At 37.8% G+C, this 17219-nt stretch overlaps 1 protein-coding gene across 4 annotated transcripts in view; it reads left to right on the top strand.

Moving 5' to 3' along the window:
* TNRC6B (trinucleotide repeat containing adaptor 6B) overlaps nt 1-17219 on the top strand; it is a 282415-nt gene that overhangs the window by 202586 nt on the left and 62610 nt on the right. For all 4 annotated transcript variants that reach the window (XM_057486340.1, XM_057486341.1, XM_036931424.2 and 1 more), the window contains 2 exons: nt 8399-8486; nt 12610-12631. In XM_057486340.1, the coding sequence (XP_057342323.1) occupies nt 8399-8486; nt 12610-12631 (110 nt within the window). The remainder of the gene's footprint in view (nt 1-8398; nt 8487-12609; nt 12632-17219) is intronic.

The raw sequence follows: 17219 nt of genomic DNA, 5'->3' as shown, positions 1-17219 counted from the left end.
GACACCTCGAGGGTCAGAGAGGCAGGGCAGTAGTCGTGGGTTGTACAGAGGAGGCTGAGTTTCTTAGGAACTGGAGCTGTCAGGAAAGGTTTCCTCCCAGCAGATGGATGTTGAGCTGAGACCTGACCACAGGGTAAGGTGACTGGGCAACAAAAGGCGGAAAGTTTTTATGCCAGGTATGCAGACTGGGTGAGGAAAACTGTAGAAGTTGGAACTGTACTATGAATGGCCGTGAATGTCAGTTCTAGGTAGTTGTCATCTAGATAGTAGAGCTCTGAACTTCCCCCTCTCACGGTCTCGGATCCTTGGAGGTTCTGGATGCTCCATGCAGCAGGGTCTTAGGAATGTCAGCGTTCTTGCCCTTCAGTGTTCTGAACTTGAAAGCAGAACAGGAGTCTTGCTCTGCCTTTTATTCAAGTGTTGTCTTTCTTTAAGAAAAAAAGTAATTTCTACTTCTTTCAGCTAATGGTTTTTACACAAAAAAATAAAGAAGAAAATGTTGTATTTTTTCCACCTTAGTCATTCTTAAAGTAGTTTGGGCTTTTTACCATTCTAGATGTATTCTAGATTACAGTTTTTTACACTTGCCATTTGGCTGTGTAGTTAGAGATGGGAGAGAATATGAGTGATTTCTCCTGCTTTCAGACTTAGAACCAGTTGATGGTTAAGTGGGACCCACCTAGTTACCTGGTATTTGTATTTGCTGTGTGGAAAGCTTAAATTTTGAGACATAAATAGATCTTTCAAAGAGTAGGCTTAAACAAAAGAATTTAGAGCAGTGGTTCTCTCCCCAGAGATTCCTATGTAGTTGATCTGGGGGGCTATCTGGGTATCTGGGTAATGGTTTTGTTGATTCTGGGTTTTGTTTTGTTTTGTTTATTTGCTTTGAAACAATCTTGAACTTAACAGAAAAGTTGAAGGTATGATTTAAAAAACCACACATACACACTTTTTTTCTCAGTCATTTAAGAATAAATTGCTTACCCAGTATCCTATCACCTGCATCCCTTTGTTCAATACTTAGTGTATTTCTAAAAAACAAAAACTTTCTCCTATTTATCTCCAGTACAACCAGTGAAAAAGCAAATGGCCTTTTCAAAGCAAAAAAGGGTACACTTTGCATTTGGTTGTGTCTCTTTTGTCTCCATACATTTGAGGTTCAGTGACCTTGAAATTTTGAAGATTGCAGACCAGCAAAATGCCTGTCAGTTTGGGGTTGTCTGATCTTTCTTCATGGTAGTATTCAGGTTATATATACTGTGTTCCTAATAGCATCCTATCAAGTAACTCAAAACTTCAGTTTGTCCCTTTACTGATGATGTTCATTCACATGGATTACTTCAATAAGGTGGGGCCTGCCAGCTCCTCTGTATATAACTAATCTTTTCTCCTTTGTGTAAATATTTCTGGGAGGAGGTGCTTTAAAACTAAGTGAATATTCCATTCCTTTCACTTTCAGTTTATTCATTTACTTCTGTCTGGATGGACTTAATGTTTTTCTATTTTATACAGTGGTTTATCATGTCTTGCTATCATTATTTATTTTTACATCATATTGTCCCAGATTTATCTTTCAGGAGCCCCTTCAGACTGGCCTCTGTGACCATTTAACGTATCCCATCATTTGTTGAACATTTCCTTGCTTCTTGGCAAGGAAATATTCCAGGAACATCTTGTACTTTCCTTACCCGGGCTCCAAATTAGCTCTTTTTCCAAAGAAATCTGGTTCTTTGGTGAAAAATGATATTGGGAAGGCACAGTCTAGATGCTCGGTATGTTCATGGCTATTTGGGTGTTGCTTGTTCCAAGCCTGTTAGCAGTAGAGCTAGGGAGTAAGTATGTGCATGTGTGGATTGGCACACATGAAGAAATACAGGCACACATATACTCACAAAGTTACTTCTGTATTTATTGTCTTGTCTATGTCTATTAAAAACCTTGAGTTCATACCAATCACTAATTCTGATCCAACTGCATAGGATTCCTTTGAAGTTTTTCCCTTTCTGTTGTGGTAGTTCCTTTTTTTGACAGCGAGAAACCAGTTATCATCATTAATATGCTGTTGATTGATGAACCCCCCCTGTAGTAACCAGTCTCACCTCACCACCACATACGTGCCTGCCCTGCATGGGTGCCCTCTTTGCCCTGCTTGGGCTCTGATTCAGCATAGGGAGATTTTACAGCTAATGATGCTAATGTATGGCCAAGATAGAGCACAACTGAATTAGAAGAAAGTGGCACCCCATACTTTTGGATTCATTTTTAAGTGAACAGCTGGTTTTTAAGTCAGGTTTGGTTTAAGAAAGTAAATTCTTCCTAAGGAAGTGAGATTTAAAGAGAAGACTAAATTCTACCAATATACACAGTAAAAGATCAGGGTGAAAGCACAGCCTGTCTCCTGGAAAGCTTTGAAAAATATTTGTTTTGGAAATAAATCTCATAAGGAACCGGAATTTCAATCCCTTTCCCTGAATTACCTGTTTATAGGAAAAAAATGTTTGAAAAGGTTAGTTGTTTTTTAAGAATGTGTCTCATTAAAGACTTGCTTTTTTTTTTTACATTTTAATTTTAAAATAAACTTAATTTTAGAAGAGATTAAGAAAAAATGATAACTTAAAGCTTTTTAAAGCATCGAGTATTTGAACAGGAGATCTTCAGACTGGTTGTTCTTTTTCTAGTCAGTTGTACCTTAAAATGTGGGAACCAAGTTACTATAGTAACTGAGTCATGAGGATCCCCATCTTCTCCTTCCACTTGTAGCCAGAGGAAGCAAGAGACTCTTAAGAACCAAATATAACAGGATCTATGGCCAGCCTCCCTTAGATGGTCAACATCCATCTTGCCAATTTATGTAAATCCATTAAAGTAGTACACTGTTGTGAGTGGGTTTCACCAAGAGCTTCACACTGAGACTGATGGACACATGGTCTGACCCCAAAGAAATCCAGCGTTAAACCTAAGGAAATTACAGTAAACTCTCTTCTGTGGTTGTATTTTTAAAGTTTTCATGTAGTTTACCTTTAGAGTGTGAATTGTGCACATTTGTCTGTTGTATTTTTATGCTCAGAGACAAGAAGGAGAAAGGCCAGTATTTGTGAATGTGGACAAAACCACGGAAAACTTGACATGTAGGTCAAAACACTTTCTTTTGTTTAGTTATTGTTTTCTATAAATATTTTTCCCCATTAAAAACATTTTTTAATTAAGGTATTATTGATATATACTCTTATGAAGGTTTCACATGAAAAACATTATGGTTACTACATTCACCCATATTATCAAGTTTCCCCCATACCCCATTGAAGTCACTGTCCATCAGTGTAGTAAGATGCCATAGACTCACTACTTGTCTTCTCTGTGCTACACTGTCTTCCCCATGACCCCCTCCATACCATGTGTATTAATCATAATACCCCTCAATCCTCTTTTCCCTCCCTCCCCACCCACCCTCACTCACCTCTCCCCTACCTCTCCCTTTTGGTAACCACTAGTCCCTTCTTGGAGTCTGAGTCTGCTGCTGTTTTGTTCCTTCAGTTTTCCTTTGTTGTTACACTCCACGAATGAGGGAAATCATTTGGTACTTGTCTTTCTCTGCCTGGCTTATTTCACTGAACATAATACCCTCTAGCTCCATCCATGTTGTTGCAGATGGTAGGATTTGTTTTCTTCTCACGGCTGAATAGTATTCCATTGTGTACATGTAGCACATCTTTATCCATTCATCTACTGGTGGACACTTAGGTTGCTTCCGTATCTTGGCTACTGTAAATAGTGCTGCAGTAAGCATAGGGGTGGTATGTCTTTGAATCTGAGAATTTGTTTTCTTTGGGTAAACTCCTAGGAGTGGAATTCCTGGGACAAATGGTATTTCTATTTTGAGTTTTTTGAGGAACCTCCATGTTGCTTTCCACAATGGTTGAACTAGTTTACATTCCCAGCAGCAGTTTAGGATGGTTCCCCTTTCTCTGCATCCTCACCAGCATTTCTTGTTCCTTGTCTTTGGATGTTGGCCATCCTAACTGGTGTGAGGTGATATCTCATTATGGTTTTAATTTGCATTTCCCTGATAATTAGCGATGAGCATCTTTTCATGTGCCTATTGGCCATCTGAATTTCTCTTTTGGAGAATTGTCTGTTCATTTCCTCTGCCCCCTTTTAATTGGGTAATTTGTTTTTTGGGTGTTGAGGTGTGTGAGTTCTTCATATATTTTGGATGTTAACCCCTTGTCAGATGTGTCATTCACAAGTATATTCTCCCATACTGTAGGATGCCTTTTTTCGTTCTACTGATGGTGTCCTTTGCTGTACAAAAGCTTTTTAGTCTGATGTAGTCCCATTTGTTCATTTTTGCTTTTGTTTCCCTTGCTCAAGGAGATGCATTCAGGAAAAAGTTGCTCATGTTTATATTCAGGAGATTTTTTGCCTATGTTTTCTTCTAAAAGTATTATGGTTTCATGACTTACATTCAAGTCTTTGATCCATTTCCAGTTTACTTTTGTGTATGGGGCTAAACAATAATCCAGTTTCATTCTCTTGCATGTAGCTGTCCAGTTTTGCCAACACCAGCTGTTGAAGAGGCTGTCATTTCCCCATTGTATATCCATGGCTCCTTTACTGTATATTAATTGACCATATATGGTTGGGTTTTTATATCTGGACTCTCTATTCTGTTCCATTGTTCTACGGGTCTGTTCTTGTGCCAGTACCAAATTGTCTTGATTACTGTGGTTTTGTAGTAGAGCTTGAAGTCGGTGAGCATAATACCCCCTGCTTTATTCTTCCTCCTCAGGATTGCTTTGGCTATTCAGGGTCTTTGTGGTTTCATATGAATTTTAGAACAATTTGCTCTAGTTCTTTGAAGAATGCTGTTGGTATTTTGATTGGAATTTAATTGAATCTGTAGATTGCTTTAGGCAGGATGGCCATTTTGACAATATTAATTCTTCCTATCCATGAGCAAGGGATGTGTTTCCATTTATTGGTATCTTCTTTAATTTCTCTTATCTGTGTCTTGTAGTTTTCCAAGTATAGGTCTTTCATTTCCTTGGTTAGGTTTATTCCTAGGTATTTTATTCTTTTTGATGCAACTGTGAATGGAAATGTTTTCCTGATTTCTCTTTCTGCTAGTTCATCATTAGTGTATAGGAATGCAACAGATTTCTGTGTATTAATTTTGTATCCCACAACTTTGCTGAATTCAGATATTAGATCTAGTAATTTTGGAGTGGATTCTTTAGGGATTTTATGTACGGTATCATGTCATCTGCAAACAGGGACAGTTCAAAATCTTCCTTACCAATCTGGATGCCTTTAATTTCTTTGCGTGTCTGACTGCCATGGCTAGGACCTCCAGAGCTATGTTGAATAAAACTGGGGAAAGTGGGCATCCTTGTCTTGTTCCCAATCTAAAGGAAAAGCTTTCAGCTTCTCGCTGTTAAGTATGATGTTGGCTGTGGGTTTGTCATATATGGCCTTTATTATGTTGAGGTACTTGCCCTCTGTACCCATTTTGTTGAGAGTTTTTATCATGAATGGATGTTGAATTTTGTTAAATGCTTTTTCAGCATCTATGGAGATAATCATGTGGTTTTTGTCCTTTTTGTTGATGTGGTGGATGATGTTGATGGATTTTCAAACGTTGTACCATCCTCGCATCCCTGGAATAAATCCTACTTGATCATTGATAGACAAAAGGACAAAACAAAGATCTTTTTGATGTATTTTTGAGTTGAATTTGCTAATATTTTCTTGAGTGTTTTTGCATCTATGTTCATCAAGGATATTGGTCTGTAATTTTCTTTTTTTGTGGTGTCTTTGTCTGGTTTTGGTATTAGAGTGATGCTGGCCATATACAATGTGTTTGTTAAGTATTCCCTCCTCTTCTACTTTTTGGAAAACTTTAAGGAGGGTGGGTATTAGGTCTTCACTAAATGTTTGATAAAATTCAGCAGTGATGCCATCTGGTTATAGGTGTTTTGTTCTTAGGGAGTTTTCTTATTACCAATTCAATTTTGTTGCTGGTAATTTGGTCTGTTCAGATTTTCTGTTTCTTCCGGGTCATTCTTGGATGGTTGTATTTTTCTGGAAAGTTGTCCATTTCTTCTAGGTTATCCATTGTGTTAGCATGTAATTTTTCATAGTACTCTGTAATAATTCTTTGTATTTCTGTGGTGTCTGTAGTGATTTTTCCTTTCTCATTTCTGATTCTGTTTATGTGTGTAGACTCTCTTTTTTTCTTGGTAAGTCTGACGAGGGGTTTATCTATTTTGTTGATTTTCTCAAAGAACCAGATCCTGCTTTCATTGATGCTTTCTTTTGTTTTATTCTTCTCAATTCTATTTATTTCTGCTCTGATCTTTATTATGTTCCTCATTCTACTGATTTTGGGCCCCCTTTGTTGTTCTTTTTCTAGTTTCATTAATTGTGAGTTTAGACTGTTCATTTTGGATTGTTCTTCTTTTCTGAGGTACGCCTGCATTGCAATATACTTCTCATTGCAATATACTTCTCTTTTAGCATGGTCTTTGCTGTGTCCCACAGATTTTACAGTGTTGAGTTAATGTTTTCATTTGTCTCCATATATTGCTTGATCTCTGTTTTTATTTGGTCACTGATCCACTGATTATTTAGGAGCATGTTGTTAAGCCTCCATGTGTTTGTGGGCTTTTTTGTTTTCTTTGCATAGTTTATTTCTAGTTTCATACCTTTGTGTTCTAAGAAGCTGGTTGGTACAATTTGAATCTTTTTTAATTTACTGAGGCTCTTTTTGTAGCCTAGTGTATGATCAATTCTTGAAAATGTTCCATGTGCACTTGAGAAGAATGTATATCCTGCTGCTTTTTGTTGGAGTGTTCTCTAGATGTCTGTTAGGTCCATCTGTTCTAATGTGTTGTTCAGTGCCTCTGTCTCCTTACTTATTTTTTGTCTGGTGGATCTGACCTTTGGAGTGAGTGGTGTGTTGAAGTCTCCTAGAATGAATGCATTGCATTCTATTTCCCCCTTTAATTCTGTTAGTATTTGTTTCACATACATAGGTGCTCCTATGTTGGGAGTATAGAATGGTTATATCCTCTTGTTGGACTGACCCCTCTATAAATACAATGTTAATTTCCTATTCTTGAGAGTGCCTCAGTGTTGTCCTCAGTTCCTTTTGTGTAGGGTGAGTGGTATCACTCCTCAAACTTGAGTCCTTCAGGAACCATTTTTGTAAATTATTCCAGGTCTGCAAACATTTACTTAACATTTTTCTTTAATTTGTCTGATTTTTAACTTAGCACTTAACACTTAATAGGTGTTATCTATGAACCATGGATTTGGAGTGTTGATGTATGTGTTCTATCTGTTCAGTACCTTGGGGAACTGTGAACTAGATAACTAACTCTACTTAACTGCTGTGAAATTCAGTAAGCATGGCAGTAGGGTTTCCTTTCTTGAGCTTTGAAGTTATACCAGTAGTTGCTTATATGTTCTTCCCAGTTGATACATAAAGTGAAAAGTGGTGGCTTTCTATGTATATTATATTAGAATATATTAGGATAAATATTACATTACTTTTAAAACGTGAGTCATAAATTATACTATCTTAATTTCTTAATATTCAGCACATTTCTTCAACCAGAATATTTATGATTGTGTATTATTTTTCTAATTGAGGGGGCAAAACACAACTCTGAATTCATCTGGGAATACATGGATTTACAGTGCACACTCAGTACTTGCCTTAAAAACACAAGTGTGAACATATATATATATATACGTAATATAGAACATAGAGTTTTATGTTCATCACTTTGAAGGCACTTAAATTACAGTTTAAAAAATGTTTAGGGAAAACACCTAAATTATGATAAATACCTGGGTACCATAATTGAGTTAACATATTCTGCATTATTTGTGAGGAATATTGCCTCAAAAAATATGTTCCATATTTTTCTTCTATATTATTAATGCTGTATGTTTTGACATGTTTTCTACTTGTGTTTTCAAGGCAGGTACTGAGGGTCCTATAGATCCATAGAGTCCAGGAATATTGCCAGAAGCCAACTGTATATTGTCATATATTTCAAAATCAGGTTCTTTGCTGAGTGGAAATACATTAATCCTGTGTGTGTGTGTGTGTGTGTGTGTGTGTGTGTGTGTATTCTTTTCAGAAGTTACAGTATAAAGTTCACTCTAATGGGCTTCTTGGAAACCAAACTTAACATCCTATTTTGCGAGAGGAGTGTCAAAGCAAAGAAACGGATATCACTAAATGTGCTGATTTTATGCATCCTCACAATGCTGCGCTCTGCTCAGTCAGAGATGAAATGTCTTGCACAGCATATACTAGCATTTAATTTGCTACACAAAAAGACTGAATATAGGAGTTTAACCTTCTGGTGTGACATTACTTCAACAGAGAGAAGGAGCAAGAAAGGGAAGAACAGTTAATGGAAGACAAGAAAAGGAAGAAAGAGGATAAAAAGAAAAAAGAAGCCACTCAGAAGGTGGGTTTAATCATTTAAGTCAGTCTTTATATCCACCACGAATCTAAATTAAGTGACTGCCTTGTCTTGGATACCTGACATCTTAAATATGCTACTGACTTAGCCTGTGTGAAATTTTTTAAAGTGGGGGAAAGTTAGAGACCTACATTTGTTACCATAAAGTAGATATGAAGTAATGCTGCAGCTGATTTTATGAAAACAGTAGTAAACAATACTGCGAAAAGCAAGAGAGTCATCAGCACTTAAATTCTTGTCGAATTTCCTTATGTATATCATAGTTAATCTGCATTTTCTTAAGCAAGCTTATAGAATAACTTTTCAAGGCTTGCTGGAGTTTGTCCTCATGTTCTCTTTTTGGTCCACCAAAGCACTTTCATTTAAATGAGTCTGCCTTTTGATAATTCCATAAAGAAACCTCCCAGTGTGCCCATTTAGTGCTTTGGGGGAGATAGTATTGCAGTGTCTTTGAGGAATTTGTTCAGGGAAAAAGAGATGCTAAAGGAAAAAAGACATACAGCTGATAGCTGCCAACTGGCAAGACTTAGTAGAAGAGATTGTCCGACAGGGCTGTCCCCTTGCCTTCAGCGTATGCCCCTCTGCCCTGGCCATTGTCTGATCTTATTGCCCTACCTCACCACATTTTTAGCATTACCTGACTTGGGCTCTGGCTCCACAGGGTTGCTTAGGAACCTTTTTGGAGATAAAATGATTTGCCTCCAGTTCTTATTACCACTTCTTGAAGCACTTGGTAAGCAGGACCTTACTGTAAGGCAGGTTTGAGTGTCTCCACTGTGGTGCCAGGTTATTGAAGTTAAGTTGAGTTGTGTACCAGTTTCAGAGGGAACTCTAGATTTAAACAGACTCAAGGCAATTGAACACAAATCCATGCAAGATATAAAGGACACTGCATATTTTTACAGCATTATTAGATATAGTGTTTCCCATAATTCGGCTTTCTGAATTATTTAAATAAATCACTTATGAGTGCCAGCATAAAAACAGTACTGGAAATACTTTCTGAAATGGGTTGTGTATGACCCTGCCATGTTAAACATTTGAAATGTAATTTATCTTTTCTTTGTGACTTAATTAAAAGGAATATTCATTATTGTTTGGTGCTGTTGTGCTCTTGAAGGTTTTCTGCAGTTTAGTTGTGTTTCTGTTTCTATTAATAGTGGTGTACTCACCACCACATTGTTAAGCTATCAGAGTACCTGCTTCTAATGTTGCTTCTAATCTGAGCTTGTTAGAATTGTCTAAAATGACAGTAAAGAGCCTGAATAAAGATGTCAGATAACAACCCAGAAATGTTTTTTTGTACTTCTTTGGGGTATACAGCTACATCCTGCATCACTGAGGTTGCAGTAATCAGGCTCACCTGCTAGGGGGTGTCAGGGGCATTACCCCTCTGCCCTGCACACACTGACATTCCAACTGGGGTAATGGGAGAGTCAACCTCACTGAAGGCTTTCTTTCCGTTACGGCATTCACATTTCATCTACTACATTGGTACAAAACTTGTGTTTAACAGTGTGGGTGGGAATGGATGGTTGACAGGCTGGCCCCTGGGGAACTTGTGTAAAGGCTGGTAACAAGGAGATGCCAAACAGCAATTTTTTTAGGCCGTGGCAGTCCACCCTCATTCTTCACATAAGTAACAATATTTTCTTAACCTGAAAATATCAGTATCTAGAAGTGATTAGTAAAATGTGCATCTGTAAACTTCCACTTGGATCCCACTAGTAGAAAAATGATTTAAAATAAAAGGTGGTGTGGGTTTATTCAAGAATGAATTAGAATTATTTATGCAGAGAATGTCATTTATATAGCTGGACAGTCTCCCCTGTGTGTTTGCATCTGCATTAAGAACTGGTTGAGAAGTTTTGGCAAAGAGGAGAATCACCGTAAATAAAATTTCAAAAGGTTATATGAAAAAAAGTCAATCATTTTTGTTCAAAAATATTCTAGATCAGCTGGCACAGCATCTAGGCTGACACATGGCCTTTGATACTGTTGTATCATACTAAACCATTGTGTAATTTCATAATTGAATTCTGATTTAGCAGTTTTAAGGAGAAAGCACAAAGCTTACCATGTGATTATCTTAGTTTCCAACATTAGTATAGAGATAGTGCCTCAACTGGAAGGCATAAAATGTGCTATAATGCAAAGAATTGTAGAGAAAGTGCCAGAGATCCCATATGCGGTCATTCGTTCAGTCAGTCAGCAGACATTTGTGGTGCCTCTTAGTGCTTCCACATATTTCTCGCTGCTCATTCCGTTGCTTTTATAATCATCTCTTCACGTCTGTCCTCCCAATTAGATGAGTGCTGGCAACATAATTTTCTTGAAGAATTGACTTTTATTTAAAGCCAAATTAAATAACTTCCTCACAGAAATTAAACACAAGACTTTTTGTTGTGTTAAGTGGATGTGGCAGTTTGCTCTTTCTAGAGCCACCACTGGGTAAACTGTTAGATTTCTATTCATGAGAGAGGTGTCAAAGAAGGATTCCATTCGCATTCATTAGGCTGATTCTGCTAAAGGATCATTGTTTAGTGCTGGCAAAACACATGCTTTGATAATCCAGGTTTTTACCATCTGCAGGACAGCTCTTTTAACAAAACACACATTTTAAGACACATCAGACATGATTTGAGTTTGTTACAACTGGGGAAGACACTGACTTCTGTATAACTCATTTTCAAAATGGCATTCTAAGAAATGTTTACTATGGTGTCAAACTTAAATTGCCTTAAAGAAATCAGTTCATTTTTGGACAAATGGGAGTTATAGAAAGGTTATATAGAAGACTTAAGCTCTTTAACAATTAGTACTGGGAAGCACAATCATTTTAAGACACTGCACAAATTCAGTACAATAGAATCACTTGTTTTTTAATGCAAAAATGCAAGACACTCCAAGAGGTCAACACAAGTAGATAGTTTACCTCAGATTCAGCATCTGACTATGGTATGCTGGAGTCCACTTTGACAACTGGCTAGCTACAGGGTTTTGCTGCAAAGGGGGGCATATTGTGAAGAGCACCCATAACAGTAAGTTGGTGTGATTACCAGCCACAAAAAAAATCAAACTTCTTGTCTGTATGAATGATTTTATTACAAAGAAAATCATTATAAAATGTTTTGGAAGATAAACAGCTGGGGAAAGGGGGTCAAAATCATTTCATGTTCTCAGTAATGTAACAACCACTGGCACTTTTCCTCTTGGATGGTTTTCTTATGCATGACCTTTTGTGGTTTTGATTTAATATTATAGGGCATGTATAATTAGGTGCCCTCCTTTATTTTCCTCTCAATAACAGAAGTAGTTATCCATGCCGCTCCTAATCATCATTTCCAAACTATTTTAAAAAAACATTATTATATTCAGCCTGTCCAACCTTTTAGGCTAATCACTTCCATAAATGTATTAGTTACTATAAAGAAATTCTTTCAACAAAGCAGTCTTTGTTCAAAACTTACATATTCACTGTTCTATATTTCATGCTGTTTGATATTAACTCTGATAAAAGCAGCAAACATTTATTGAGCATTGGCATAGGATATCTGATTTAGTCCTTAAACAACCCTTTGCAGAGAGATACTACTATTATCTCCATTCAGAAGATAAGTAGAAAACTTAGTTCACACATTCAGGAAGTGGCGTGGCTTGGTTTTGCATCCTGCTTTCCTATGATGGCCTCTGACAATGGGCCCCTGAACTTTTGCTTTCTAGATTTGAAGTCAGGTGTTTGAGTCTGTACTAGCAAGGTAATCTGTTTGTCTCCATGGCTGATTTAGCTTCCATGCCACGCCATTTGTTTCTCTCTAGTTACAGCAATCAAAATGGCAAACAGCATTCCTGGTGTAGGGACTGTGTCATTCAAGGAGATTGGGATGCTTTTGTTTTAATTCTTAGCGCCCTTCATAATGGTGGTCAGGTAAGCCACAGCTGGACGTGTGGCCGTTGTCTTTAGAAGGGTGCCTGGACTGACTCCCTGCTGCTTTTTCTGGATTTCTGACAGCTTGAATTACTTGACTTACTAGAATTAAAGTAGTCTCGTAATAGCAAATTAGAAAGTGATTCTCATTTACTTAATGTTTGTTAATTTATTTTACAGGTCACGGAACAAAAAACCAAAGGTAAGATATTTTTTTTCCTTTTTAAGTCATTAGAACCTTTTGTGTTTAGAGTTTACGTCCCTATTGACTCAGTGTCCAGTCTATTTGAGAAGTGCGAGTGGGTGTAGAGTAAATTAAGGCTGGTTGTTTGCAGTCACTGATGAGCAGTAATGACAAGTTAAAAATACTTAGAGTAGTGTGTCTGGTTCGCCTTAAACTTTTTAGGAGGCAAAAGAGATTTTTAAAAGTATTACCTTGTTTTGAAGGTATATGGGTCATGATTTTGAACTCATTTCAAGTCTTTTCTTAGAGCAGTACAGCAAAACACTGGCCCCTAACTTATAGATGGGAACTGCAGAGGATTGTTAACCCTCTTGGTCCATGACATGCATTGAGTCTGAAATGGAGTGCTATATATGATGGTCACACTGTCTTCTGAGTGAGAGAATAGAATATGTTTTTTAAGAAAGAGAATGCGTTTTAATTCTATTGCAAAATAATGATGTATTGTAAACTGAAGCAGATGTCTCTCAGGTCATTTTCAACCTAATGGTCTACATATTTTCAGTTCTTTCTCTTCTCCAAATTTTTATTACACTGTCTTGTCTGGTGGTCACATTTTTGGTCAGTTCCCGTTAAGAATAAGAGAATTAATTCCTGAGGCCAGTGTTGCAGCTCCTGTCCTTGCCCACATAAATACGGTGTGCGCTAAAATCATTTGCATAGACTTGTCAAAATATACAAGCCTGGGCCTCTTCCCAAACCTTCCTGGCCTTCGGCCACAGCCCTAGTAGATGTAATCTGAGAAGCTCTGCAGGTGACCCCAGTACATGAAGAGAATCAGATGTCACTGTGATAGCTTGGAGGAAGGTAAGGGTAAAGGAGAGGCCAAGACCTAATGGGAGGCCCTCTAATGATTGATTTCTTCATACTTTTGTGTTGTTGGACCACTAGACCAAAGGATGTCACAATGATGGAAGGACTAACTTTATAGACTAATTTTATGCTAGTTTCTTAGGAAAACAAATTCTTTGGTGACTAGACATTACTGTAGTATATTTCTAATCAAAAGTCAGTTCAAAGGATACAGGGGGGCTTTGTAGTGATTTATAAAATAAACTGATAGAAGACATTATCAGTTATAATTACCATAATTAGAATAACATTCTCCCATTGTACTTTCAGCCAGTTCCCCAAACCAGAAGTAGGCTTTATTTTGAAGGATCTTTGTAAATTACTTGTTTGAAGTAGAAAGTATACTTTACCATAGAAATAGAGCAGTTGATAGTGGTACAATATTCATATTTTCTAAACCAGTATACTGTCTAGGAAAGGATTTTGGCATAGAAGTATATTCATAGGACTTTTGATGACTTATGGGGAAAGCAGATGAGAAAATTGGCATTTTCCTGGAATATCCAGGCTCTGTGGTCACTGGAACATGGGCTGGGTTTGTAGGGTTGGCCACAGCTCTGATGCTCATGAAGTCAAGTACCAGTTGAGCCATAGTAACAAGCTACTCTGTATGTTAAGTGGTATTTCTGTCGAAAAATGGAAAATCCATTAGGCACTCTTTCTCAGATTTTTTTTTTTGTGCCAGGTCTGTTCTTAGAAACACATTCCTCTTTCTTCTGCCAAAATCTTAAAAATCAAACTTTCTTTTCTACTTACTACTGAGTTTTCCTTCCAAAGATCCTATCATAGAATGGTAGAATGGATTACAGCTTCATGGTTTTATACTCGTCCCTTCCCATCCCATCCCATCGAAAACTAAAAATAATCCTAAATGAGCTGAGAACCTGTTTCAGGTCTCCTGAGGAATTTAATTGGTAGGACCAGGGAGCAGACAGGGAGGAAAAATAAAAATAACCCCTGGGATATGTTGAGCCTTCGTCTCTTGTGGGTTTTTCCCTCCGTTTAATAGCTCTTGTTCTTCAAGAGCCTGCCGAGGCACTCTAAATCCCATCTTCTCTTTCCTCAGCTGGCATTTCTGGGTCCTGTCTGTCTTCCCAAAGATGACAGCTTCCTCCGGCAATCTCCTCTTAATTCTGAATCTGCCCCTCTTTTCCCAACAGACCCTATAAGAAAAAAAGACTGTTGGTACCGAGTCTCTGATTGTACAGAGGACTGAAGTAAGACTTGGTCTATCTTACAGAGAAAAAGTGGATTCAATTTATGTTCTTTAATCTTCCATTACTTAAACAAGCAAACAAAAAGCCCAAAGAATTCTGGAGAGAATAGGACAGGGCTTTCAAGTGAAGGTTATATGAAGACATGTATGAGAGTAGGGCCTGCCGCCCAGGGGACAAATCATAGGGAGCACTTAAGGTAGGAGCTCATGTCCCCGTTTGTTGGATATTAGACTGAGAATTGAATTAGTTTGTGGGATTGATGTAACAGACCAGATAGAATAGGGAGGAAGGGTAAGATTGGGATTAAAAAGGTAGACTATGTAAATGGAGGCATTTGGACATAGCAATTTAGCCTTGTTAAAAAGATGTTAGGGTGACAGTTGGCTTAATAGTAATTATCAGTATGAAATGACTTATTTATGAAACTTACATAACCTTAAACTACATAGTAGAAATGCAGTATCTAGGAAGGAATTTGCAGTTCCTGGAATGGTAACCACCCTGTGGAAAGGAGCAAATACCAACCTCTGTGGACCATGTGGAATTTAGGCCAGTTTGGTCAAGAAATTTGAACCTGTGTCACATCTGGAAAGGTTAAACGTGTGGGGATGTTTAACTCCCGGGGGAAGACTTCCCACCTTGGGAAGCTCAAGTAACTGTCTTCAAAGATTTGGAGGGCTCTGGTGCCCTTGGTAATTGTCTGTTGGATTTAAGTGAGTTTATTCTGATCCCCGAAGTAACCAATGGTGAGAATCAGAGCAACAGGGAAAAGCTTCCAGCTCAGTATAAGTTAAATTTTTTAGATATTGTTACACAAAGCAGTAATTCATAACCTTTACCTCACTGGAACACAGCTGAGGGACAGCACCTTCCCATCAGCATACCTGGGTTAATGGACCATTACAATACTGTTGGCCACAACTCTGTCTTACAAGTCTATTCCAGAAGGCATATTACAGCTAGTGCATGTTGGGGGCTGGGATAACCTTGAGTCTATGCTAATTTAGTAATATTTGAGGTGGGCTTTTTCCCCAAGTAGGTAATTTACAAACTTAACTAATTGAGTATCCCTCAGACCTTTTAGAGGGGTGATAGAGGCATTTGTTCAGAGGTGCAACTGTCTGCCTTTAGACTGTGAATGAATATGCGGTATATAAGACAAATGGCTCAGATAGGTGGGCACACAATATTTAAGATTGTGGGTAATGAGGACTTGAACTGGGTTAGGAACAGTGGTAGTAGAAAGAAAGGAGTAAATGGAGAGGCTTTGGTTCAGTAGAATTTAATGTTAATTGGATAGTGGTTCATGGACAAGGGCAAAGTCTAAGATATCTTACAGGCCTTTGACTTGACCAGCTAGTGGGGTGATGACCACATTTCTTGAGCTAGGAGATAATGGGGTGGGGGCTGGGGAATAGGTTTGAGGGTGAGGGCAAGGGCAAGGTTGAAAGAGATCAGAGTTGGAGTTAATGATTTGGGAAGCAGTTGCACATAAGTAATAGTTGAAGTCTGAGCATGAAAGAGTTTGTACTCACTTAACTTAAATGTGAGGAGAGTGGGTGCCCCACATTCACATACAAATTTTTTTAGTAAGACACAGCTCATGACTGAATTCAGCTACCATCTTATAAATCTGGGTAAGGAAATAGTCAAAAGCAGGGGTTGCTAACTGTGACCCTCAGCCACATCTGATTCACTGATTATTTTTGTACTGCCTGTGAACTAAGAATGTTTTTTACATTTTTAATGGTTGGAAAAAATTAATGATATTTTATGACAATGAAATTTGTATTTCAGTGTCATATATAAAATTTTACAGAGCACAACTACACTCTTTTGTTTATACATTGTGGCTGCTTTTTCCTGACAAGTACACAGTTGAGTTTTTACAACACTGTTTGGCCAGCAGAGCCCAAACATTTGCTGTCTGGTCCTTTACAGAAAAAGTTTGCTGACCCCTGATCAAGAGTATGAGAAGCCAACAAAGTAAGATTTGAAGAGCTAGTGTGTGGGTCCCAAAGGGTCTCACAAAGACAGAGGAAGGAAATGGCCAGTAGAGTCCGAAGTAGTAGTCAAAGAAGAAAAGGTGCCCATTAGACTGGCAATGAAGGTCATTAATGGTTTAAGGAGGAGAGAACCTTCCAGGGAGATGTTTAGGGCAAAAGCCAGTGTGTATTGAGTTGGAGGAGTGAGTGGAAGGTAACGAAATGGAGGTAGTACTTAGTAGAGGATACTAAAAGGTGTTCAGTGCACATTGGCCTCTCTGCAGGTCATACGTCTACGGTTTTTTGTATTGCTTTATAACATTATTATCACCAAGAAACTTTCAGTCTATAGAGCTTATTTGTATTTCAACTATTATTACTTTTAAAGCATTTCTAGACTTTTTGGGGGTTTGATACCAAAAAATATTTAAAGGTATTTAAAGAAAATAGTAGCTCGAATTGGTCCTGCCTGTTTCAGAATTTTCTTAAAGA

This window comes from Manis pentadactyla, chromosome 10 (assembly GCF_030020395.1).
Source record: "Manis pentadactyla isolate mManPen7 chromosome 10, mManPen7.hap1, whole genome shotgun sequence".
Lineage (NCBI taxonomy): Eukaryota > Metazoa > Chordata > Mammalia > Pholidota > Manidae > Manis > Manis pentadactyla.
Note: the sequence above shows the minus strand (reverse complement) of the source record. Positions and strands in the feature narration are given on the sequence as shown.